This window comes from Heterodontus francisci, chromosome 5, assembly GCF_036365525.1.
Source record: "Heterodontus francisci isolate sHetFra1 chromosome 5, sHetFra1.hap1, whole genome shotgun sequence".
Lineage (NCBI taxonomy): Eukaryota > Metazoa > Chordata > Chondrichthyes > Heterodontiformes > Heterodontidae > Heterodontus > Heterodontus francisci.
In genome coordinates this window covers 143494024-143519483 of record NC_090375.1, presented here as the reverse complement: position 1 = coordinate 143519483, position 25460 = coordinate 143494024, and the positions used below count along the sequence as shown (strand labels likewise).

The 25460-nt window shown below is 43.8% G+C and overlaps 1 protein-coding gene across 1 annotated transcript in view; it reads left to right on the top strand.

The window, feature by feature from the left end:
- eif3hb (eukaryotic translation initiation factor 3, subunit H, b) overlaps positions 1–24411 on the top strand; it is a 201373-nt gene extending 176962 nt beyond the window's left edge. Inside the window, exons 6-8 of the mRNA XM_068032173.1 lie at positions 13878–13998; positions 15691–15823; positions 24133–24411. Coding sequence (XP_067888274.1) covers positions 13878–13998; positions 15691–15823; positions 24133–24230 — 352 coding nt within the window. The 3' untranslated portion in view covers positions 24231–24411. The remainder of the gene's footprint in view (positions 1–13877; positions 13999–15690; positions 15824–24132) is intronic.
- The last annotated feature ends 1049 nt before the right edge of the window (positions 24412–25460 follow it).

Below are 25460 nucleotides of genomic sequence, written 5' to 3'. Positions count from 1 at the left end.
ATTAAATTGAAGGGTTGTTACCTTGTTTCTGACTGCTGTTCTTCGCTCTTCATGTTCCAAGAGGACTAACCATCCTTGTTCCCTGTATGGAAATAGTAAAAGATAAGTCATGGGATCGAGATTAGGACTTAGAACATTAATATTCTGGCATATATCTATGGGTGCGTTTAAAAAAAAATTGCAGTTAGCAATCATTTCACTAAAACAACATTTTTCATCTCCGTCAGTTTAACACATTACTCTGAAGTAATTCTACAGCTTTTGCACTCAGCCTTCCTTATAAGATTCTTAGCTGCATAAGAGAATATGTATTAAGAAAAGGCCATTAATCCCCTGTAGTTTGCACTGTTGCCGAATCTCCCTAAAGACAAAAAAAATTTGCATCTATTCAGCACTCGTGTCTTTCCAATGTCGCAAAGCACCTCGCATAGAATTAATTATCTGGTGCAATTCTGTGAGGTAAAGTGGCAACTGTTTAGTGCATAGCAAGGTTCCACAAACTCCAGTGAGAAGTTTTAAAAATTGCAGTTAGCAACCATTTCACTGAAATAACTTAGATGGCAGAGATTAGAAAGGCCACACCTGGTTGTAAACGGAGGACCTTGCGTCTTTCTCAAGGTCCCTTGTATCAGATGGATCCAAAAATTTGTTGTACTCGGTACACTTAGTACCCGAATGTGACAATAAAGCACTGCCCACCAACAGACACATCCCTTAAACTGACCAATCAAAACAGTCCAGACAGGCAAAAACTGCATGCTGTTATAAATTATAATTTAGCTAGGAGTTCCTTGATTATTAATCCATTTGAAAAGGAATCCTTCAACCAAAAAAGTTTGGCAAACACTGATTTAGCCTGACATTCTAGCGCAGTACAAAGGGAGTGCTGCATTGTTGGAGGTACCATCTTTCGGATGACAAGTTAAGCTGAGAGCCTGTCTTCCCTCTTAGCTGGGTGTAAAAGATCCTATGTTACTACATTGAAGAAAAGCAGGAGTATTTTTCCCATGTGTCCTGGGCAATATTTATCCCTTAACCAAGATCACTATTTTAAAAAAAGTTTATTTGGTCAGCATCGCATTGCTGTTTGGGAACTTGCTGTGCACAAACTGACTGGTCTGTTTCCTACATTGCAACAGTGTAAGTACTTCAGTGGCTGTAAGGCTCTTTGGGACAACCTGAGATTGTGATAGGTATTCTATAAATGCAAGTTTTTTTTTAAACTAAGAGCTAGGTTGAGACTGCCCAAACTCATTTCACAAAGCACTCTTGGAGTCATCAAAGCTTTTCATCATGGAATGGATTAGAACCTTGGTCCCAATCTTCCATAATTTATAAGAAAATATGTCAAAACCTATTAGCATTGACACAGTCCAAGGAAACTATTGGAGTGCATTACTTTAAATAGTTCTGGGGCGCTGCAGCATTTCAAAGAATGTTTTGCGGTCATTCATGTTTAGCTCATTAATCGTTCAAGGCATTATTATATTCAGTAAACCCTTTAATTGTCAAAACATTTGGAAGTACTAAAGAAAAAATGTGTGTCTATGCATTCTATCATGGGGTTTAAAATAGATATAATAGTGGTTGTAATGCATATTTTACAAAACAATTATTGTGTGCAATCAGAATCTTAATATTCTGGCTGATGGTGCTAAAATTTAAAGTAAATATGCCTACTATATTTAAAGTAATTATACCTATTTTATGTCAGCAGACCTATGGAGATTAATTTATTCCTTCTGTTTAAGTTCCCAAAAAGAGATGTTCTCTTAATTTGTTCTGCAAAGATTTGTTTTAGCTTTTTATTTATCTTATCAACTTTGTCTAGCAATCTAAAACCCCATTAGTGTATCTCCATGTATACATGCATTGACGATGTTTAGGTGCCTGTGTCAGTTATATTATGCAAATTACTACCTTGATAACTTGATTCCACCAAAAGGCACATGGCAGTCTTTTTAGGTTGTACAAAGCCGACATCCATTTTTATCATTTATTATTCAAATGAGCATAAACGAAGAAATTTGGCTCTCTGGTAATGTTAAAAAAAAATGTCACTGACATTTGGATGCTGGTTAGAAGAGCACTGCAAATAGATTTAAGTGATTTGCTCACCCATTTTGTGTATGGTGTGGAGATAGGTACCAGTGCCAAACCAATATCTGCAGTATTAATATGGTAAAGTTTAAAATGCAACTTTAATAATCTAAATTTAAATGCACTGCAAAAGTAGCTTTGGTGCAGCACTTCAAAGTAACTTTTCAAAGTACCACTGTAAAATAATCAAATTGTAAACTTATAGCAAGTATTGTTGCCAACTTGGAACAAAGTGTTCACTTGCTGATCTGTAACAGCAGCTAAGAAAGAACATTAAAACATTTTTTAGTGCATCCCTTCAGGCGCAGAAACTGTTCAGAACAGACAAGAGTTGATAGGAGGTGGTGTACCCTTCTATTTCAGGGATACCAGGAAGGTAAACAAAATCATTCCTGTGGAATATGGTAAGCTACAGAATGAACTACTCTAGTTATTCATAGCTAACTCTTTAAAAAATCCAAGCTAATATGTGATGTATGCTACAAGCCATCAGGTCAGTAAGGGGAAGAAGACTGCAGAGATAGGAAGAGAATGTGAAAATAGGGAAGTTATTTTTAACAAGAGACATAAACCATCTAAATAGAAATTGTGACAACCTAAGAAGTTTAGTATCAGAATTAGTAATTATATTAGACTTCGTAATGGCCCAACAAAACAACAGTAGGCATTGCCCATCTTTACGTGGGTGTTATTGAACAACCCAGATCATGTATAGGAAATGGAAGTTGTAGCATTGCACGAATGGTATGATCTGTAAGTCTGAAATGCCGACGGCCAAGAACTAGGTATATAAATTTAAAAGGGTGGCGCAATGGTTAGCACCGCAGCCTCTCAGCTCCAGGGACCCGGGTTCGATTCTGGATACTGACTGTGCGGAGTTTGCAAGTTCTCCCTGTGACCGCGTGGGTTTTCGCCGGGTGCTCTGGTTTCCTTCCACAGCCAAAGACTTGCAGGTTGATAGGTAAGTTGGCCATTGTAAATTGCCCCTAGTGTAGGTAGGTGGTAGGGAATATGGGATTACTGCAGGGTTAGTATAAATGGGTGGTTGTTGGTCGGCACAGACTTGGTGGGCCGAATGGCCTGTTTCAGTGCTGTACCTCTAAATAAAATAAAATAAATATACTGAAAGGAAGGAGCTACTAAAACGAATGGATTGGGGGAAGTTCTTGAACAACACTTGAATGCAGATTAAGTAGAACACCTTTAAAGGAACCACGCTGAACATGTAGGATAGATGTGTGCAAATTTAGACTAAACAAACAACCTTAAATGGATGAACAAGCAAAGTAAAAGTAACATAAAGACATCTACAAATCCTGCAGCAAGTACATGAAAGGGTTCACTCAGATATATGTAAGAAAATGCAGAAGGCTAAGCAGAGAGGCAAAGAGAGATGTCTGAGAAATTATAGAAGTTGAGCCTAAACATGACGACTAAATATTTATTTGATTCTACAACCGAAGTAGAGCATTTAAGGAAGAAGTGAAAACCATAAAAGATGCAGACAGACTTGAAACGGAGTATAAAATAGTAAATTTTCTGAAAAATTATTTACTCCAAATGATTTAAAGGGGCTGATGTGAGCAGTTTTCCTGCTGAACTGGTGATATTTAAGTGAAATCAGTGACCGATATATAAATGAGGTGAAAGTTCTAGGCAGGCTAAACAAACTCAAACAAGTAAAATGTCAAAGAGAAAAGGTATTTACCCCAGAGTGCTGAAAGAGACACCCAATGACCATTATGGGGGTGTCTGTGGACACTGGGGAGATACCAGTAGTTTGGAAACAGGCCAGTGTGATTCCTACATTCAGGAAGGGTGACAAACATGCATGGGCATCTATAGACCCATTAATTGTTCTTTTATATTGAGTAAAATAATAGAATTGATTATCGGGAGTAAAATTGAAGATTGTGTAATACTAAACAAACAGCAGGCAAGTTAGAGTCAGAGGGGAACCTCCTTAACCGCTTTGAGGAAGTAACATTCCAAGTGGGTTGTGGGAAGCTCTAGTGTACTGAGACTAGCAAAAGGCACTTAACAGGCTTTCAGACCAAAGGCTGTTTGTTAACCTCAAAAGCTCTGCAGTTTCAGGGTAAACAGTAGATGTGAACAGTAGAAAATGATGAGTATTTGTTATGGGGGAAATGGTAGGATGGGGGAAAATAATGAGTGCAGTTCCCCAGGGCTCCATGTTCAAACCACCACTGATTCAGAAACTCAGTGCATATAGGTCAAACTGACCAGTCTGCTCAGGAACTCGAAAATGAGTTTGACAAATTGAGTGGTCAAAACAATTGTTGATAATATTTATTATGGACAAGTGCAAAGGAGAAATAGGTGACTCACATACTTTTGATTGTATTGAAATAGCTAAGGAAGAAGTTGAACAAGGTCTAAGACTTTAGGAGGCTTAACGCTCAGCATGTCCAAGCAATGCAGAGTAGTGATTTAACTAAGCCAACACAATATTGATCTACAAAATTAAGACAGACCAGATCGGATTTTGCAAGAATAATAATGGTTTGTTAACAATGCACACCATTATTAACGTGCAAATCGGCCAGCAGGTTCAGCTAAGTGAGAAATATGCATCGAGTTGCAAATCTCAGCCTGCTGGTGGATTTACGCTGTTCCAGCATTTGTTTCCCACAAACAGTATCTTGCCCTTACCCTTCCTGTTATTAGAATTAGAATTAGAACATTACAGCACAGTACAGGCCCTTCGGCCCTTGATGTTGCGCCGACCTGTAAAACCATCTGACCTACACTATTCCATTTTCATCCATATGTCTATCCAATGACCACTTAAATGCCCTTAAAGTTGGCGAGTCTACGACTGTTGCAGGCAGGGCGTTCCATGCCCCTACTACTCTCTGAGTAAAGAAACTACCTCTAACATCTGTCCTATATCTATCACCCCTCAACTTAAAGCTATGTCCCCTCGTGTTTGCCATCACCATCTGAGGAAAAAGACGCTCACTATCCATCCTATCTAACCCTCTGATTATCTTATATGTCTCTATTAAGTCACCTCTCCTCCTCCTTCTCTCTAACGAAAACAACCTCAAGTCCCTCAGCCTTTCCTCATAAGACCTTCCCTCCATACCAGGCAACATCCTAGTAAATCTCCTCTGCACCCTTTCCAAAGTTTTAAGAACTTGCTGGATTTGCATATCACCCATTCAGCTTGCCAAAAAAAGCTATATCTGGTAATTTACAAAATACCGTTTTAACAAGGGCATTGCATTAACAATAATCTCAAGCAACTTCTCTGGCCCCAAAATTGAACAACTAAAAATGTGGCATCTCATTCCTTTAGGTGGTAGATCATTGCTAAAATGTTGAATTTATTTATTTTTTCCTTTCTGCCTCTTTTCTCTCTCAATCCACTCTTCATTTACCTCTTTTTAGTTCTCTTTCTGTACCTAATTTGTGTCTCATTCAATGTCTTTTTCAGTAGTTCCTCTGTTTCTTTCTTGATCCTTAAATCTCATAGCCAATACATTGATGGCCTTGCCTTTCGCTGAAGTCCCAAAATGCCTGTTGCCCTTGCCACACCATTATCAGTTCACACTTCCAACAAGTTACACGCAAAAGAATTTCGAGGTACAAGGGGCACCTAAAAAAAAAAAGCATGGAAATTGACAGCATGTTGGGAAGCTGGTTCCAACCCGCCAGCTTCCACACTTAACTCCAGCCCGTTAGGCTACGTGCAAGCAACTCCCTCGGGAGGCAGGTTATCAATTTCACTATATTGCACACTCAATTGCAGTGATATTAATGACTTTCGGGCTTTAGCTGTAGTTCCACGGGTTTACCGAGCTTCCTGAGACTCGCCAAGACAAGAACGCCAGTAATTGAGGGGGCTGACAACGTCCGGGAATTATGCCAATAAACAATAAAACCTCACAGCTGGTTTCTTGCCAGTTTCTGCAAAAGGCTTTGTTCTCTGTACTTGTGCTGAAAGGTTACATCCATAACTTTGGAGGTTTGTATGTCTGATCTGCATTTTGGAGCTGTGGTCCATCATCAGATCAGCATGGGTGCCACTTATGCTGTTTTACATCGGATCTCAGATGAGGATCAAAACAGAAGCAGTAACAACCTGCTCTTCACAGACCTCCCGCTCCACAGAAGAGAGGGGACGAACAGAGTGCTTCAGATCGCAGGAGGCTGTATCTGTAATACAAGGTGTGCAAGCAGAGGTTAATCTTCCTTGACATGTCAGAAGACTTGCTTTTGTGCCAGATGGTGGTGGAAATTTGCAGCCTACTGAATAAGACCTGCTGCCAAGTGGATCTGATGGCCATGCTTTGCCAGTGGCTGTCAAAGTTACCACTGCCCTGAATTGCTCCTTCCAGGATCTTGCAGTTGGCGGTCCACAAATGTGTAAGATAGGTGACCGACGGCTTGTTTGCCAGAGCTGGCAATTAAGTCAACCTGGCCAATGGTGACGCCAGTCACTGTGAGCGAGCACTCGGGTTTGCATCTCTGACTGGCTTCTCACAGGTGTGATATTGACTGCATGCATGTGAGAATCAAGGCACCCCCAGATCCCCCAGGGTAGTCATCAGCCGTAAAGCTTCCACTTCATCAGCATGCTGCTGGTGTCCAACCACAAAAAGATGTTTATATGTGTGCACACAAGATTTCTGAGCAGCAGCCATGATGCTTTCAAAAGAACAAAGAACAAAGAACAAAGATAATTACAGCACAGGAACAGGCCCTTCGGCCCTCCAAGCCTGCGCCGATCCAGATCCTCTCTCTAAACATGTCGCCTATTTTCTTAGGTTCTGTATCTCTTTTCTTCCTGCCCATTCATGTATCTGTCTAGATACATCTTAAAAGACTCCATCGTGCCCGCGTCTACCACCTCCGCTGGCAACGCGTTCCAGGTGCCCACCACCCTCTGCGTAAAGAACTTTCCACGCATATCCCCCCTAAACATTTCCCCTTTCACTTTGAACTCGTGTCCTCTAGTAATTGAAACCCCTACTCTGGGAAAAAGCCTCTTGCTGTCCACCCTGTCTATACCTCTCATGATTTTGTACACCTCTATCAGGTCCCCCCTCAACCTCCGTCTTTCTAATGAAAATAATCCTAATCTACTCAACCTCTCTTCATAGCTAGCGCCGTCCATACCAGGCAACATCCTGGTGAACCTCCTCTGCACCCTCTCCAAAGCATCCACATCCTTTTGATAATGTGGCGACCAGAACTGTACGCAGTATTCCAAATGTGGCCGAACCAAAGTCCTATACAACTGTAACATGACCTGCCAACTCTTGTACTCAATGCCCCGTCCGATGAAGGAAAGCATGCCGTATGCCTTCTTGACCACTCTATTTACCTGCGTTGCCACCTTCAGGGAACAGTGGACCTGAACACCCAAATCTCTCTGGACATCAATTTTCCCCAGGACTTTTCCATTTACTGTATAGTTCACTCTTGAATTGGATCTTCCAAAATGCATCACCTCGCATTTGCCCTGATTGAACTCCATCTGCCATTTCTCTGCCCAACTCTCCAATCTATCTGTATTCTCTGACAGTCCCCTTCGCTATCTGCTACTCCACCAATCTTAGTGTCGTCTGCAAACTTGCTAATCAGTCCACCTATACTTTCCTCCAAATCATTAATGTATATCACAAACAACAGTGGTCCCAGCACGGATCCCTGTGGAACACCACTGGTCACACGTCTCCATTTTGAGAAACTCCCCTCTACTGCTACTCTCTGTCTCCTGTTGCCCAGCCAGTTCTTTATCCATCTAGCTAGTACACCTTGGACCCCAAGCGCCTTCACTTTCTCCATCGGCCTGCCATGGGGAACCTTATCAAACGCCTTACTGAAGTCCATGTATATGACATCGACAGCCCTTCCCTCATCAATCAACTTTGTCACTTCCTCAAAGAATTCTATTAAGTTGGTAAGACATGACCTTCCCTGCACAAAACCATGTTGCCTATCACTGATGAGCCCATTTTCTTCCAAATGGGAATAGATCCTATCCCTCAGTATCTTCTCCAGCAGCTTCCCTACCACTGACGTCAGGCTCACCGGTCTATAATTACCTGGATTATCCCTGCTACCCTTCTTAAACAAGGGGACAACATTAGCAATTCTCCAGTCCTCCGGGACCTCACCCGTGTTTAAGGATGCTGCAAAGATATCTGTTAAGGCCCCAGCTATTTCCTCTCTCGCTTCCCTCAGTAACCTGGGATAGATCCCATCCGGACCTGGGGACTTGTCCACCTTAATGCCCTTCAGAATACCCAACACTTCCTCCCTCCTTATGCCGACTTGACCTAGAGTAATCAAACATCTGTTCCTAACCTCAACATCCGTCATGTCCCTCTCCTCGGTGAATACCGATGCAAAGTACTCGTTTAGAATCTCACCCGTTTTCTCTGAGTCCAAGCATAGCATTCCTCCTTTGTCCTTTAGTGGGCCAATCCTTTCTCTAGTTACCCTCTTTCTCCTTATATATGAATAAAAGGCTTTGGGATTTTCCTTAACCCTGTTTGCTAAAGATATTTCATGACCCCTTTTAGCCCTCTTAATTCCTCGTTTCAGATTGGTCCTACATTCCCGATATTCTTTCAAAGCTTCGTCTTTCATCAGCCGCCTACACCTTATGTATGCTTCCTTTTTCCTCTTAGCTAGTCTCACAATTTCACCTGTCATCCATGGTTCCCTAATCTTGCCATTTCTATCCCTCATTTTCACAGGAACATGTCTCTCCTGAACGCTAATCAACCTCTCTTTAAAAGCCTCCCACATATCACATGTGGATTTACCTTCAAACAGCTGCTCCCAATCTACATTTCCCAGCTCCTGCCGAATTTTGGTATAGTTGGCCTTTCCCCAATTTAGCACTCTTCCTTTAGGACCACTCTCGTCTTTGTCCATGAGTATTTTAAAGCTTACGGAATTGTGATCACTATTCCCAAAGTAGTCCCCTACTGAAACTTCAACAACCTGGCCGGGCTCATTCCCCAACACCAGGTCCAGTATGGCCCCTTCCCGAGTTGGACTATTTACATACTGCTCTAGAAAACCTTCCTGGATGCTCCTTACAAATTCTGCTCCATCTGGACCTCTAACACTAAGCGAATCCCAGTCAATGTTGGGAAAATTAAAATCTCCTATCACCACCACCCTGTTGCTCCTACAACTTTCCATAATCTGTTTACATATTTGTACCTCTATCTCACGCTCGCTGTTGGGAGGCCTGTAGTACAGCCCCAACATTGTTACCGCACCCTTCCTATTTCTGAGTTCTGTCCATATTGCCTCACTGCTCGAGTCCTCCATAGTGCCCTCCTTCAGCACAGCTGTGATCCTCTTTGACCAGTAATGCAACTCCTCCACCCCTTTTACCTCCCTCTCTATCCCGCCTGAAGCATCGATATCCTGGGATATTTAGTTGCCAATCATGCCCTTCCCTCAACCAAGTCTCAGTAATAGCAATAACATCATACTCCCAGGTACTAATCCAAGTCCTAAGTTCATCTGCCTTACCTACTACACTTCTTGCATTAAAACAAATGCACCTCAGACCACCAGTCCCTTTATATTCATCATCTGCTCCCTGCCTGCTCTTCCCCTTAGTCACACTGACTTCATTATCTAGTTTCTTACAGGCTTTTGTTACTACCTCCTCACTGTCAACTGACCTCAATTGGTTCCCATCCCCCTGCCACATTAGTTTAAACCCTCCCCAACAGCGTTAGCAAAAGCACCTCCAAGGACATTGGTTCCAGTCCGGCCCAGGTGTAGACCGTCCAATTTGTAATAGTCCCACCTCCCCCAGAACCGGTCCCAATGTCCCAAAAATCTGAACCCCTCCTTCCTGCACCATCTCTCAAGCCACGCATTCATCCTGACTATTCTTTCATTTTTACTCTGACTATCACGTGGCACTGGTAGTAATCCTGAGATTACTACCTCTGAGGTCCTACTTTTTAACTTGGCTCCTAACTCCCTAAACTCTGCTTGTAGGACCTCATCCCGTTTTTTACCTATATCATTAGTACCTATGTGCACAATGACAACTGGTTGTTCACCCTCCCCCTTTAGAATGTTCTTTGCCAGTCCACGCTTTTTGATCTCTCCACACCTCAAAACAAACTTACCAGCTGGCTACTTAGAGACAAAGGATATCCACTTAAAGCGGCTGATAACACTTGTGAGGAACCCAACCATTGAGGCCCAGGAGCAATAAATAAAATCCATATGACAACCAGATGTGCCATTGAGCAAGCCATCAGCATGCTGAAGGTGTGTTTCAGGGAGACAGTGGCGTGGCGTAATGCGGAGACATTTGCTTTGCGCTAATGCCGCTGGACTAGTGTTACAAAGGCCCAGGCTAATGCCTTGGGGACAAGGGTTCAAATCCCACTATGGCAGCTGGTGGAATTTAAATTCAATTAATTAATTTTAAAAATCTGGAAAAAGCTAGTGTCAGTAATGGTGCCATGAAACCATTATCGATTTTCATAAAAACTGATCTATTTTGCTAATTTCCTTCAAGGAAAGAAATCTGCCATCCTTACCTGGTCAGGCCAGCATGTGACTCTGGACCCAGAGCAATGTGGTTGACTCTTGACTGCCCTCTGAAATGGCCGAGCAAGCCACTCAGTCGTCAAGGGCAATTAGGGATGGGCAACAAATGCTGGGCTTGCCAGCGGCGCCCACATCCCATGAAAAGAAGAAAAAAAATGTTTGGAAAGATCTGAGACGCTCTTCAATAGGCACCAGCCAGGCTCTCCATGGTCACGGTGTGCTGCACAACATTGCATAGCAGTGAGGTTTGGGCCTGCAGAGGAATAAGGTGCAGAGCGCAGAGCCTCTTCAGATGATTCTGAGGAGGTAGAACATAATGCAGTGAAGGCACCAGCAGCAGCACCCAAAAATGGACACGCAGGAAAATGTAGAAACAAGTAATATTTATTTGGATCAAAAATTAAACAAAAACTTAACATTCCAACATTATGTAACAGTCATGTGCACGTACCCTTGTGCAACTCCAAATCTTGACCCCGCTTCTTCCTAGCATGTCTATGTGGTGCAACCCCTGTGGCTTCAGTAAAGGTATGGTCAGGCTGCACAAACAGCTGCTCTGACTGCTAAGATGCTCTTAGCCAATGTCCTCTGGGTTTTGGGGCCCATGAGGGCCCTGGCAAAGATTGGACGACCTTCACCTGTGCAGGGGCAGATTTAGTCATTGGGACACAAGGCAGCACGTGGGGCACTAACGGCAGGGGTCGGCAACGAGTGAGAAGCGGAAGCCCTGCTCTCTCTTCCACCCCCCTCACTTCCCTGCTGTCTTCCCCCACCCACCCCCCCACTTCCCTGCTGTCTTCCCCCCACCCACCCCCCCACTTCCCCGCTCTCTTTCCCCCACCCACCCCCCCACTTCCCCGCTCTCTTTCTCCCACCCACCCCCCCACTTCCCCGCTCTCTTTCTCCCCCCCCCCCACGCCCTGCTCTCTCTTCCCCCCCCCCCCCACGCCCTGCTCTCTCTTCCCCCCCCCCCCCACGCCCTGCTCTCTCTTCCCCCCCCCCCCACGCCCTGCTCTCTCTTCCCCCACGCCCTGCTCTCTCTTCCCCCCCCCCCACGCCCTGCTCTCTCTTCCCCCCCCCCCACGCCCTGCTCTCTCTTCTCCCCCCCCCCCCCACGCCCTGCTCTCTCTTTCCCCCCCCCCACGCCCTGCTCTCTCTTTTCCCCCCCCCCACGCCCTGCTCTCTCTCCCCCCCCCCACGCCCTGCTCTCTCTTTCCCCCCCCCCGCCCTGCTCTCTCTTTCCCCCCCCCCCACGCCCTGCTCTCTCTTTCCCCCCCCCCCCCACGCCCTGCTCTCTCTTCCCCCCCCCCCCCCACGCCCTGCTCTCTCTTCTCTTCCCCCCCCCCACGCCCTGCTCTCTCTTCCCCCCCCCCACGCCCTGCTCTCTCTTCCCCCCCCCCCACGCCCTGCTCTCTCTTTCCCCCCCCCCCACGCCCTGCTCTCTCTTTCCCCCCCCCACGCCCTGCTCTCTCTTCCCCCCCCCCCCCCCCACGCCCTGCTCTCTCTTCCCCCCCCCCCCACGCCCTGCTCTCTCTTCCCCCCCCCCCACGCCCTGCTCTCTCTTCCCCCCCCCCCCCCCCACGCCCTGCTCTCTCTTTCCCCCCCCCCCCCAACGCCCTGCTCTCTCTTTTCTCCCCCCCCCCGTGCCCTGCTCTCTCTTCCCTCTCCTTCCCCCCCCCCGTGCCCTGCTCTGTCTTCTCCCCCCCCCCACGCCCTGCTCTGTCTTCCCCCCCCCCCCCCACGCCCTGCTCTCTCTCTCCCCCCCCCCCCCACGCCCTGCTCTCTCTTTACCCTCCCACCCACGCCCTGCTCTCTCTTCCCCCCCCCCCCCCCCGTGCCCTGCTCTCTCTTCCCTCTCCTTCCCCCCCCCCCCACGCACTGCTGTCTTCTCTTCTCCCCACCCCCCCCCACGCCCTGCTGTCTTCGCCCCCCCCCCCACACCCTGCTCTCTTCCCCCACCCCCCCCCACACTTCCCCGCTCTCTTCCCCGTGCTCTCCAGCCATTGTGTGCTGGCATGGGTTTCTGTTGCCTTTCTGTGATTATTTGAGCAGCGCCATCTTTAGTCCTGGCAGCTGCCTGAAAATCGCAGGCTGTTACGTTTTAGTGGAGCAGGCTACATTTGTGCATGTGCCAGTACAGCGCCACCTGGTGGCTGTTAGCACTTCTAAAAGGCTGCATTTGTTATCAGGAAATTATTCTCCATACAGAGTGTGATTAACATATGAAATAGTCTTCTGGATATAAAGTTGTGGAGGTAAAACCCTTGGCAACATTTAAGGAAAAATTGGGGTACTGCAGTGGGGGACTTGAGGATCTTTCTGCATGGATGAATTTAGATGTAGGGAATGGCGTTTCTCATCCATACCTATTGTGAATTCATGCATAAATCATGTTAGACCTGATTGGGTTATGCAGATTCTGATCTGTTGACTACACTTCTGTGACAAATTATACCTACTTAGCTAAATTGGGTTACTGAACTACAATCGGAACAAACCTAAAATAAGATGTCTTTTCTCTTTACAAATGCTGACTGGCTGTGTTGTGTTAGATGCATGGATCTTAAATTATTTTTGCTTCTTACCTTAGCAGTCACATTTCAATAAAATAACTTTTCTGGTTGTATACCTTGATACCATCAACTATTTTGCACACTTTAAAGGGTTGTCCCTTTGGAAAAAGTCATTAAAACATTATGGATATCGAAATAAAATTACTTTTTGGCCATATACTTGGGTTCCTATTCTTTGCCTAGCAAAAGCAGCTTGAATTCACCAGCTGGATTGCTGAAAATGGTTGGAGGCTCAGGGGATGTATGTATCTTTCAATCCTCCTATCCTTTGGCAGCATTACTGGCCTGGAGCAAGTCTGTATTGACTTTAGTAGATGCTGCAGTATGGGTAAAATACCACCAGTGTTGCTTTCTGGCTCACTTGTATTGTAAGCAACACAATGCATCAGAGTTCCAGAAATGTTATTGTCAGTAGTTGAGTTGGTTGTGGAATACTGGCCATTCCTAACTGCTCATTTCTTTTCCCTATTGGAGCTTTGATAGTATGGTCTGCTGAGACAAGAGGGTTTCACTCTTTTCTGCGATTGTTCTAAAATAGAGTACAAATGTATTTTGTTTGAGAATGAATAATGGATATTTTTGCATAATGTACAGAACTTTTTCTTTATATTTCATAATATTTGTTTCTTACAGAAATCATCTGGAGAAGAATCTTCAGCTGTTAATGGACAGAGTGGATGAAATGAGCCAAGATATCATTAAATATAATACTTACATGAGGAATGTAACTAAACAGCAACAACAGAAACAGCAAGTAAGTAAAATCAAAGCTGCAACTTCCTGTATTGGCAAAGTTTGGGATGAAGAAATACCATCAGTATGGTATCACTACAAACTGTGGTAGGCACAGACTTTACAATTGCCCAGTGATTATGTCATGGAGGTTATTCTTAACTGGGGGAAATGAATCACACCCTTTGGATTTCATGCTTAAAAACCCTTTAAAAGAAAAACATCCTTTTTGTTGGCCTAGTATTTTTCTTTTCTCGTTTTTTTCTGTTTCTTTTTGACACTGAGTGCTCTGTTGGCCTCCTCTCTTCCCTCTGGGAAAGGTCAATTTTCCTTTATGTGCTGAGTCAAAGCTTAGGTATTTGGCAACCATTTGAAAGTTGTCAGTGTTGGTGCTATGAATATAATTGCATCTTTAGATACACATCTATGAATTTTGTTCCTGTGTATTAACTTGAGATGAGCATATTTCATCTGCACCATTAACCTTTTGGTGTAAAACAAATTGTGTATTGCAGTTTAGAAATGAAAGCTTTTTTTACATTCCTAATAATTATTACTCCTAAATTTAATCTGCAAAAAAGTGTATGGTTATTATTGTAAAATTGTTATTAAATATTGAATGGAGTGGGGAGGTCATTTAAGCGTATTTGTGGTTTATTTGTTTCCAGAAGTAAGGTTGTCATGTTTTGGCACGTTTGACCATTTTTCCATAGAAAGGATTTGAAAAAGAGTTTCATTTGTACTTTTTATAGCAAAGTCCATTCCTACAAGTCGTCTTTTAAAATAAGTCCCTGAGTCAGAAGGTGGTTACAATGTGAATGAACTAGGTAATGAAGTTCCTTCCCCAAAGATCAAAGGCAGCAAGCAACTTGTTAGCTTGTCACAATAAACATCTTGCATCCATGCAGTCAACAGAAGTTGTCCATAGGCCCTCGCCTCTGATTATGCACACGGTGTTAAGATAGGGACAGAACAACACACTGATATTAGGATTTTTAAACAAAATGCTACTCGGGCAGTCTTTTGCCAAGCACAGAAGGTAAGGATGCTGGACGGTAGTTAGAAATTATTTTAAGTCCAACAAAGTGACTCACTGAAATGGAGAAGTGTAGCACGTTCATAACACCAAGCCTGTTTGAATTAAGTGAATCCCATCATAACTATTGCTCTTCAGATTCGTTTTCTGTCTGAGAAATAAAATGACAATCATTCATATCTGGCCTGATCTAATCTTGTCAGATTTTTTTCTTAGCCCCTTCAATTTTTTCAAAGGTGGACTATCTACAAATGCACGAATATAGTTTAGATCACAAAAGGGATGGCCTATTGTTACAGCTTCCATCATATAGTTAGAATGGGGCAGTATGGGCACCCTGCTTGGACTTCTTATGGCGATCACCTGCACCATGCCACCTAAGAGAATATATGAACTTTTACCAAGGATGGGCATAGTTAATAAAGAATAATTTACACAGTTAACTTACCTTCACGTGGCACTGACAAATGTTTGTACTAATTAGACATTTTACATTTCATTTTGGAAAAAGTGAGTATAGGTGATTAAGACCTTATCTTAACATTAAGATCTTCCCACTCTCTTCCCCACCTACCCACCCACCCACCACATGAATGATTTAAAAACAAGTGTAATCTAAAACAGTTATCGGTAAACTTTGATTTGGCAGCATAAATTCAATTAACAATTTCTCTGCAGTATCTACACAGGCGCCAGCTCGAAAATACCCAACGTCAGAGTCGTGGCGAGGCGCCATTGCCAGAGGAGGATCCTACCAAGTTATTCAAACCCCCTCAGCCACCACCAAGACTTGAGACGCTACTTGTTGCAGGTTAGAGATTTAGAGGGGAAAATAAAGGAGCGAACTGAATATTAACTCTTCCAGGTCAAGTGTCATACAGTGAGGTGCACAGAAAAGCCTTTGTTTCTGTCCCAACCTCAGAGGTTCTGACAGAGGGTCAAGACATGAAATGTTAATCATCTGTGTTTTCTAGGGATGCTGACTGACTTGAAGTGTTTCTAGCATTTTCTGTTTTTTTTTTTGTTTTTAGAAGAGCACCCTCTGCTGCACCAGTTGTTGCATGAGATTGGGTGCGTTTCTTCCACTGTGGCACGGATGAAACTGCGATATACATGTTTTTTCAATTTTCTCCATATTGGGGTGATTTAAGGCACAATGTTTTTCCATGGCTTGGAGCTCTTGCCTTGAACAGTTCTCTGGAAGTCCAGCAGGAATTAAAATTGATTGTAGCCTCACCAACATTTCCTTAAGTACTTCCCACTCTTCTGTTGTACTGCTCCCAACCATTATTGTGTTCCAGTAATTTTTTTTCTAAAAAACAGTATTTGCATTTCTTCTCAGTGTGCTCTTCCCATGACCTACAGTTTTGTCTCTGCCTTATTTTCATTCCATCGTCAGCATTGCAGTTGCAATATAATGATTGCTGGATCCGGATGCTCTGCTATTTTATGTATAATGCCTGGCAAACTATTAAGGTTAGATTCAGAATTGGTGTCAACCTTGTTATTTGAAAACTCCTTAGCTGGACAAATTAAGTAGTGAAGGAACAAACCCCCACCAACCATCCATGATTAATGTTCAGGCCTTTGCTTTCAATAAATAATTTGCTTATTGGTCTTCTCTTGTCCATTTCTTACTTTCTTTGATCTCATTCCATAAGAACTCAGCTGCATCAGACTAGGGTTTTGTATGATTTCTTTATATGGATGCAGTGTCTTTTAACATGTTGCTCCATCACCTGCTATATTATGCCTACCCCTTCTGTTGACTCCAAGGTTTTCTAGTCAATTAGAATGAGAACATTACAGCGCAGTACAGGCCCTTCGGCCCTCGATGTTAGTAGTCATAGTCAGAGATACAGCACTGAAACAGGCCCTTGGGCCCACCGAGTCTGTGCCGACCATCAAGCACCCATTTATACTAATCCTACATTAATCCCATATTCCCTACCACATCCCCATCAACATTAATCCCATATTCCCTACCACATATTCCTTACCAGCCCATTTATATTTGTCCTGTAATCAAGACTTCCCTCCTCACTATTTACACCACCAATTTTCATGTCATTTGTGAACTGACTGATCTTACCTTCTATATTCATGCCTAAATCAGTAATGTACACTACAAACAAGGGTCCCAGCAACGATCCCTGTGGTACACCACTGGTCGCAGGCTTCCACTTGCAAAAACAACCCTCGACCATCACCCTCTGCCACTAAGTCAATTTTGGATCCAATGTGCCGAATTGCCCTGGATCCCATGGGCTCTTACCTTCTTAACCAATCTGCCATGCAGGACCTTATCAAAAGCCTTACTGAAGTCCATGTGGACTACATCAACTGCTTTACCCTCATCTTTCATCTAGTCACCTCCTCGAAAAATTCAATCTAGTTAGACACGATGTCTCCCTGACAAAGCCATGCTGACTATCCCTGATTAATTCCTGCTGCTCCAAGTGGAGATTAATCCTGCCCCTCAGAAATCTTTTCCAATAGTTTCCCTACCACTGATGTTAGACTCACTGGCCTGTAATTACCTGGTTCATCCCTGCTACCCTTCTTGAATAATGGTACCACATTCGCTGTCCTCCAGTCCTCTGGTACCTTTCCTGTGGTCAGAGAGGAACTGAAAATTTGTGTCAGAGCCCCTATCTCCTCCCTTGCCTCACATAACAGCCTGAGATACATCTCATCTGGGCCTGGGGATTTATCCACTTTTAAGCCTGCAAAAACAGCTTATACTTCCTCCCTTTCAATGCTAATATGTTCAAGTATATCACAATCCCCCTCCCTGAGCTTTACACCTACATCATCCTTCTCCATAGTGAACACAAATGAAAAATAATCATTTAAAACCTCACCTATGCCCTCCGGCTCCACACACAGATTGCCACTTTGTGTTGCGCCGACCTGTGAAACCATCTGACCTACACTATTCCATTTTCATCCGTATGTCTATCCAATGACCACTTAAATGCCCTTAAAGTTGGCGAGTATACTACTGTTGCAGGCAGGGCGTTCCACGCCCCTACTACTCTCTGAGTAAAGAAACTATCTCTAACATCTTTCCTATATCTATCACCCCTCAACTTAAAGCTATGTCCCCTCGTGTTTGCCATCACCATCCGAGGAAAAAGACTCTCACTATCCACCCTATCCAACCCTCTGATTATCTTATATGTCTCTATTAAGTCACCTCTCCTCCTCCTTCTCTCCAACGAAAACAACCTCAAGTCCCTCAACCTTTCCTCGTAAAACCTTCCCTCCATACCAGGCAACATCCTAGTAAATCTCCTCTGCACCCTTTCCAAAGCTTCCACATCCTTCCTATAATGCGGTGACCAGAACTGCACGCAATACTCCAGGTGCGGTCTCACCAGAGTTTTGTACAGCTGCAGCATGACCTCGTGGCTCCGAAACTCGATCCCCCTACTAATAAAAGCTAACAGCCCTATTAACCTGGGTAGCAACTTTCAGGGATTTATGTACCTGGACACCAAGATCTCTCTGTTCATCTACACTACCAAAAATCTTCCCATTAGCCCAGTACTCTGCATTCCTGTTACTCCTTCCAAAGTGAATCACCTCACACTTTTCCGCACTAAACTCCATTTGCCATCTCTCAGCCCAACTCTGCAGCCTGTCTATGTCCCTCTGTACCCTACAACATCCTTCGGCACTATCCACAACTCCACCGACCTTAGTGTCATCCGCAAATTTACTAACCCACCCTTCTACACCCTCTTCCAGGTCATTTATAAAAATGACAAACAGCAGTGGCCCCAAAACAGGATCCTTGCGGTACACCACTAGTAACTAAATTCCAGGATGAACATTTGCCATCAACCACCACCCTCTGTCTTCTTTCAGCTAGCCAATTTCTGATCCAAAGCTCTTAAATCACCTTCAATCCCATACTTCCGTATTTTCTGCAATAGCGTACCGTGGGGAACCTTATCAAATGCCTTACTGAAATCCATATACACCACATCCACTGCTTTACCCTCATCCACCTGTTTGGTCACCTTCTCAAAAAACTCAATAAGGTTTGTGAGGCACGACCTACCCTTCACAAAACCGTGCTGACTATCGCTAATGAACTTATTCTTTTCAAGATGATTATAAATCCTGTCTCTTATAACCTTTTCCAACATTTTACCCACAACCGAAGTAAGGCTCACAGGTCTATAATTACCAGGGCTGTCTCTACTCCCCTTCTTGAACAAGGGGACAACATTTGCTATCCTCCAGTCTTCCGGCACTATTCCTGTCGACAATGACGACATAAAGATCAAGGACAAAGGCTCTGCAATCTCCTCCCTAGCTTCCCAGAGAATCCTAGGATAAATCCCATCTGGCCCAGGGGACTTATCTATTTTCACACTTTCCAAAATTGCTAACACCTCCTCCTTGTGAACCTCAATCCCATCTAGCCTAGTAGTCTGAATCTCAGTATTCTCCTCGACAACATTTTCTTTTTCTACTGTAAATACTGACGAAAAATATTCATTTAACGCTTCCCCTATCTCCTCTGATTCCACACACAACTTCCCACTACTATCCTTGATTGGCCCTAATCTAACTCTAGTCATTCTTTTATTCCTGATATACCTATAGAAAGCCTTAGGGTTTTCCCTGATCCTATCCGCCAATGACTTCTCGTGTCTTCTCCTTGCTCTTCTTAGCTCTCCCTTTAGATCCTTCCTGGCTAGCTTGTAACTCTCAAGCGCCCTAACTGAGCCTTCACGTCTCATCCTAACATTAGCCGCCTTCTTCCTCTTGACAAGCACTTCAACTTCTTTAGTAAACCACGGCTCCCTCGCTCGACAACTTCCTCCCTGCCTGACAGGTACATACTTATCAAGGACACGCAGTAGCTGCTCCTTGAATATGCTCCACATTTCGATTGTTCCCATCCCCTGCAGTTTCCTTCCCCATCCTACGCATCCTAAATCTTGCCTAATCGCATTATAATTTCCTTTCCCCCAGCTATAATTCTTGCCCTGCGGTATATACCTGTCCCTGCCCATCGCTAAGGTAAACCTAACCGAATTGTGATCAATATCACCAAAGTGCTCACCTACATCTAAATCTAACATCTGGCCGGGTTCATTACCCAGTACCAAATCCAATGTGGCATCACCCCTGGTTGGCCTGTCTACATACTGTGTCAGAAAACCCTCCTGCCCACACTGGACAAAAACTGACCCATCTAAAATACTCGAACTGTAGTATTTCCAGTCAATATTTGGAAAGTTAAAGTCCCCCATAACAATTACCCTGTTACTCTCGCCCCTGTCGAGAATCATCTTCGCTATCCTTTCCTCTACATCTCTGGAACTATTCGGAGGTCTATAGGAGACTCCCAACAGGGTGACCTCTCCTCTCCTGTTTCTAACCTCGGCCCATACTACCTCAGTAGACAAGTCCTCAAACGTCCTTTCTGTCGCTGTAATACTCTCCTTGATTAACAATGCCACCCCTTACCATCTTCTCTGTTCTTACTGAAACATCTAAATCCCGGAACCTGCAACATCCATTCCTGCCCCTGCTCTACCCATGTCTCTGAAATGGCCACTACATCGAGATCCCAGGTACCAACCCATGCTGCAAGCTCACCCACCTTATTCCGGATGCTCCTGGCATTGAAGTAGACACACTTTAAACCAAGTTCTTGCTTGCCAATGCCCTCTTGCGTCCTTGTAACCTTATCCCTGACCTCACTACTCTCAACATCCTGTACACTGGAACTACAATTTAGGTTCCCATTCCCCTGCTGAATTAGTTTAAACCCCCCCGAAGAGCACTAGCAAATCTCCCCCCCCAGGATATTGGTACCCCTCTGGTTCAGGTGAAGACCATCCTGTTTGTAGAGGTCCCACCTACCCCAGAAAGAGCCCCAATTATCCAGGAAACCAAAACCCTCCCTCCTACTCCATCCCTGCAGCCATGTGTTCAACTCCTCTCTCTCCCTATTCCTCGCTTCGCTATCATGTGGCACGGGCAACAACCCAGAGAGAACAACTCTGTTTGTTCTCGCTCTAAGCTTCCACCCTAGCTCCCTGAATTTCTGTCTTAAATCCCCATCTCTCTTTCTACCTATGTCGTTGGTGCCTATGTGGACCACGACTTGGGGCTGCTCCCCCTCCCCCTTAAGGATCCCAAAAACACGATCCGAGACACCACGAACCCTGGCACCTGGGAGGCAACACACCAACCGTGAGTCTCTCTCGTTCCCACAGAACCTCCTATCTGTTCCCCTAACTATGGAGTCCCCAATGACTAATGCTCTGCTCCTCTTCCCCCTTCCCTTCTGAGCAACACGGACAGACTCTGTGCCAGAGACCTGTACCCCGTTGCTTACCCCTGGTAAGTCGTCCCCCGCAACAGTATCCAAAACGGTATACCTGTTGTTGAGGGAAACGGCCACAGGGGATCCCTGCACTGCCTGCTGGTTCCCTCTCCTTCCCCTGACGGTAACCCATCTACCTACTTCTTTTACCTGAGGTGTGACTACCTCCCCATAACTCCTCTCAATAACCCCCTCCGCCTCCCGAATGATCCGAAGTTCATCCAGCTCCAGCTCTAGTTCCCTAACGCGGTTCTCGAGGAGCTGGAGTTGGGTGCACTTCCCGCAGATGCAGTCAGCAGGGACACTCTTGGCAACCCTTACCTCCCACATTCTGCAGGAGGAACATACAACTGCCTTAACCTCCATTCCCACTATTCTAAATTCCTGACAAATCTACTGAAAAAACAAAAAAAAAAGGTCAAAACTTGTTAGGTTAGCAATCCGACGGACAGAACTTTTTAAATAAAAAGCTTACCTTATCAACACACCAGAGTCCTTTTTTTTGGTTAGAGGAGGAGGGTGGGTGGGAGACACTACACGTGTAGTGTCTCGGGTACAGCCACCACCCAAATATAGTTTTTACTTACCCAGCAGTCCCCTGGTCCTCCGAAAACAAAAAGGGAATTAACTTTTAACTTCCACTGAAATTGACCACTCAGCTGCAAGTTCGCTCCCGCACCTCCGCTACTGTCAAAGCTGCTGCCACCAAAACTAAAAGAAAGTGATTTTAAACCACCCAAGTATCTAGTTTTTACTTCCCCAGCAGTCCCCTGGTCCTCCGTAAACAAAAGGGTATTAACTTTTAACTTCCACTGAAATTGACCCCTCAGCTGCAAGTTTGCTCCTGCACCTCCGCTTCTGTCAAAGCTGCTGCCACCAAAACTAAAATGTCCTGGTTTAACCCAGATCTCGCATTCCTATTATTTTGCACATTTTGTTTAACCATATATATTTCCAATTCTGCAAACTTAAGTATTTCTGGCATTAGTTTAAAAAAAAACTATTTTTTTCCCTCCCCTATATACCTCCCTACTTTTTGTTTTTTTTGTTCTTATCCGCCACCCGACCACACGGATTGTATGCACTTTAATGTTATCGCCCCTCCCTGTGCATTAGTGTAGATGAAAAGAACTTCGGAGCATGAGAAACTTGGGCTAGGTAATGGGGAAAGTAGCTAAGTATAAAGGAAAGCATTTTCAATTTAAATAATCTTTCTGCCCACCCTAACCAAGTTGTAGGAAAATCTATTCAATGAAAAGCTACATACTGATCAGCTGTGCCTTCTAATTCTTTTATTTTTGTAATCCACTTGAACATAAAATTTGTGGTAAATTTTATGGGGCGGCGCAGTGGTTAGCACCGCAGCCTCACAGCTCCAGCGACCTGGGTTCGGTTCTGGGTACTGCCTGTGTGAAGTTTGCAAGTTCTCCCTGTGACCGCGTGGGTTTCCGCCGGGTGCTCTGGTTTCCTCCCACAGCCAAAGACTTGCAGTTTGATTGGTAAATTGGCCATTGTAAATTGCCCCTAGTATAGGTAGGTAGTAGGAGAATGGTGGGGATGTGGTAGGGAATATCGGATTAATGTAGGATTAATTTCAATGGGTGGTTGTTGGTCAGCATAGACTCGGTGGGCCGAAGGGGCTGTTTCAGTGCTGTATCTCTCTATGACTATGACAAATTCTGCTTTTAAAATTTTTTGTAAGAGATTTTCTCATGGCACAAATTTTAGTTGCTTCCCAGAGAGTGAGATAAACAAGCAAACATGAAAGATGGCCTAAGCAACCACCCAGATCTATTGCAGTTTTCCCTTGGGTCAGTCCAAATATTGCCAAAAGTGTTTCAAAAGGCAGAGTGGTTTGGGCTATTTTCCACTCTTTGATGCAAGTGAGGCTGAAATTGGATCCCTGGGAGGTGCCTCTATTAATGCAGACTTCCAGATGGAAATTCTTTTAAATATCTCTGTCCTACAGCATTCTAGAAAGGAGAGGAATGGGATTACCATACCAGATTTTGGAACAGATTCAGTAAGAATTTGTGGTAGTCCTGTTGATTTAGTCTAGATTGGGCAAATAGACAGTATTCATTCAAACTGGGCACTGAGCTGCTGACTCAGGAAGAGCAGAAAATACTTCAGAATCCCTTGAACAGCTGGGAACTTTATTTACCAATCTTTTGGCAGTGTCTTTGTTGCCATTTAGCAATTAGTAGTAAAGTTAGAGCAGCAAAGGTCATTGAACCTGGCATTAAGATTAAAGTCCTAATCCCTTTTCCTTAAATTGTACTCCAGAGCTTCTGTTTAAATGAGTATCAACTTTTTGCGTTCACTGTGCCATGTGCATATCTCATGATTGGTAAGCAGCAGAACATTGCTCATTTGGTACAGATTTTTAGACTTTTAGATCCATATGTTCTCTATTACATTACCATAGAATTGTGGAGAAAATTAGATGTTTTCAGAAAAGTCTCAGTGTTTTATAATTGCTTTGACACTGGTCACTTTAGACAGTTGTGGTTGGTGCTGTGATTTATGTAAGGGCTGTATTGTAACCTATGGTATTGGTTAGCTTGCATTCATGCATTAAAACATAAAGTACAAAAGAGATGTGGATATTAAATATTGATAGAAATTTACATTTTTCTGTGCAATATTTAATAGTGTGAATTATTGCCCTTTGAAATCTGCTTTTACATTTTCAGACTGCGTTTTTGATCATTGAGTTCCCAGAGTCTTTAATTTTGTTTTCTCCCTCTTTCAACTCTTAACAGGACAAATCAATACCTACTGCCAGCAGATCAAGGAGTTTACATCACAAAGCATGGGCAAATTATTCATGGCTGAAGCTCTTCAAGGTCACAACAGCTAAAATCTCAATTGAATGTGCTGTAGCTCAATGTGGTGTTCAAATCCAACAAAGTGTAATTCTGAAAACCAGCCAGAAGCTGATTTTTCTATAAAGTGAGCTTTCATATGTCTGAAACCGATATTGCAGATTCAAGTTAGCACAGTTTATATGAATTCAATTAAAATAAATATGAATTTGGTGACTGTTAGTCTTCGTGCTTTTCTTGAACGTTTTAGCTGACCGTAAAAGCTTGCCAGTGGTCGAGAATATTGTTCCAGTTGTTACGACCAGGTGAGAGGGGTCTCTCTCAGCCTTTACCTTATTGTAACGGGATTTAATTTTTAAACACACTGTGTTTTAGCTCCCCCTTGGTGAATCCTTGTTCACCACTTTCCAATTATAAGGCAAATAAATGAGCATAAACTGGCTTTCTTAGGTTTAAAGGAGAAAAGTGAAATTTATTAAAACTTAAACTCTAATTCGGTTAACGCCTACGGATACATGCCACGCTAGCATGCATACGCAATACGCACATGCAATTAGTGACAGGAAAGAGCAGAAGACAAAAATAAAGTAGAGTGGTTTGAGAATATTTGAAGAGTTTCTTGTTACTGTGCTTTGAGCTCACTGTTCTTTTGTAAGTAATTCATGCTTTTCGTTGGGGCCTAGTATTCTTCTTAAACCTTGTTCACTGTAGGAGACTTTTCTCTCTTGGGGTTCATGTGTCTTTAATGGGTCTTCAGTTCTGAGAAAGAATTGGGAGCAGACAGGAGAGAGATGTTCTCAGTCCAGGAGCTTTGAGTTCAAATTCTCTGTGGTAAGTTCAAATCCAGAAAACTCCAACAGTCAGTTAATCATGTGACTGAACTGGTCTGACCACCATCTGTGTATTCGGCCATCTCAGCAGTTAAACTGGAATGCTAGCCTCTCCACCTTCAGCGTCTGGTAATCAAAAGTCCATTGTGGATTAAATTGGAGCAGGGAATGGCCCCTTTGTCCATTCCAAGTACTGCCTGTTACTATGCAAATGTCTTTTCAGGGCTTGGCAACCCCTTGTAATAGGCCTTTTCTTCTCAGCAGCAATTTTAAGGTTTAATGTTCATGTGGCGACATAATGTGTGCCTCATTCTTGGCAGGTGGGGGCCTGCATGACACAGTAAATTATATATTAACATCATCTTACAATGGTTCAGTGGTCTTGAAATATGTACTAGTTTTACTATTTTCCCCCCTCCCCTTTTGTTAAGTATT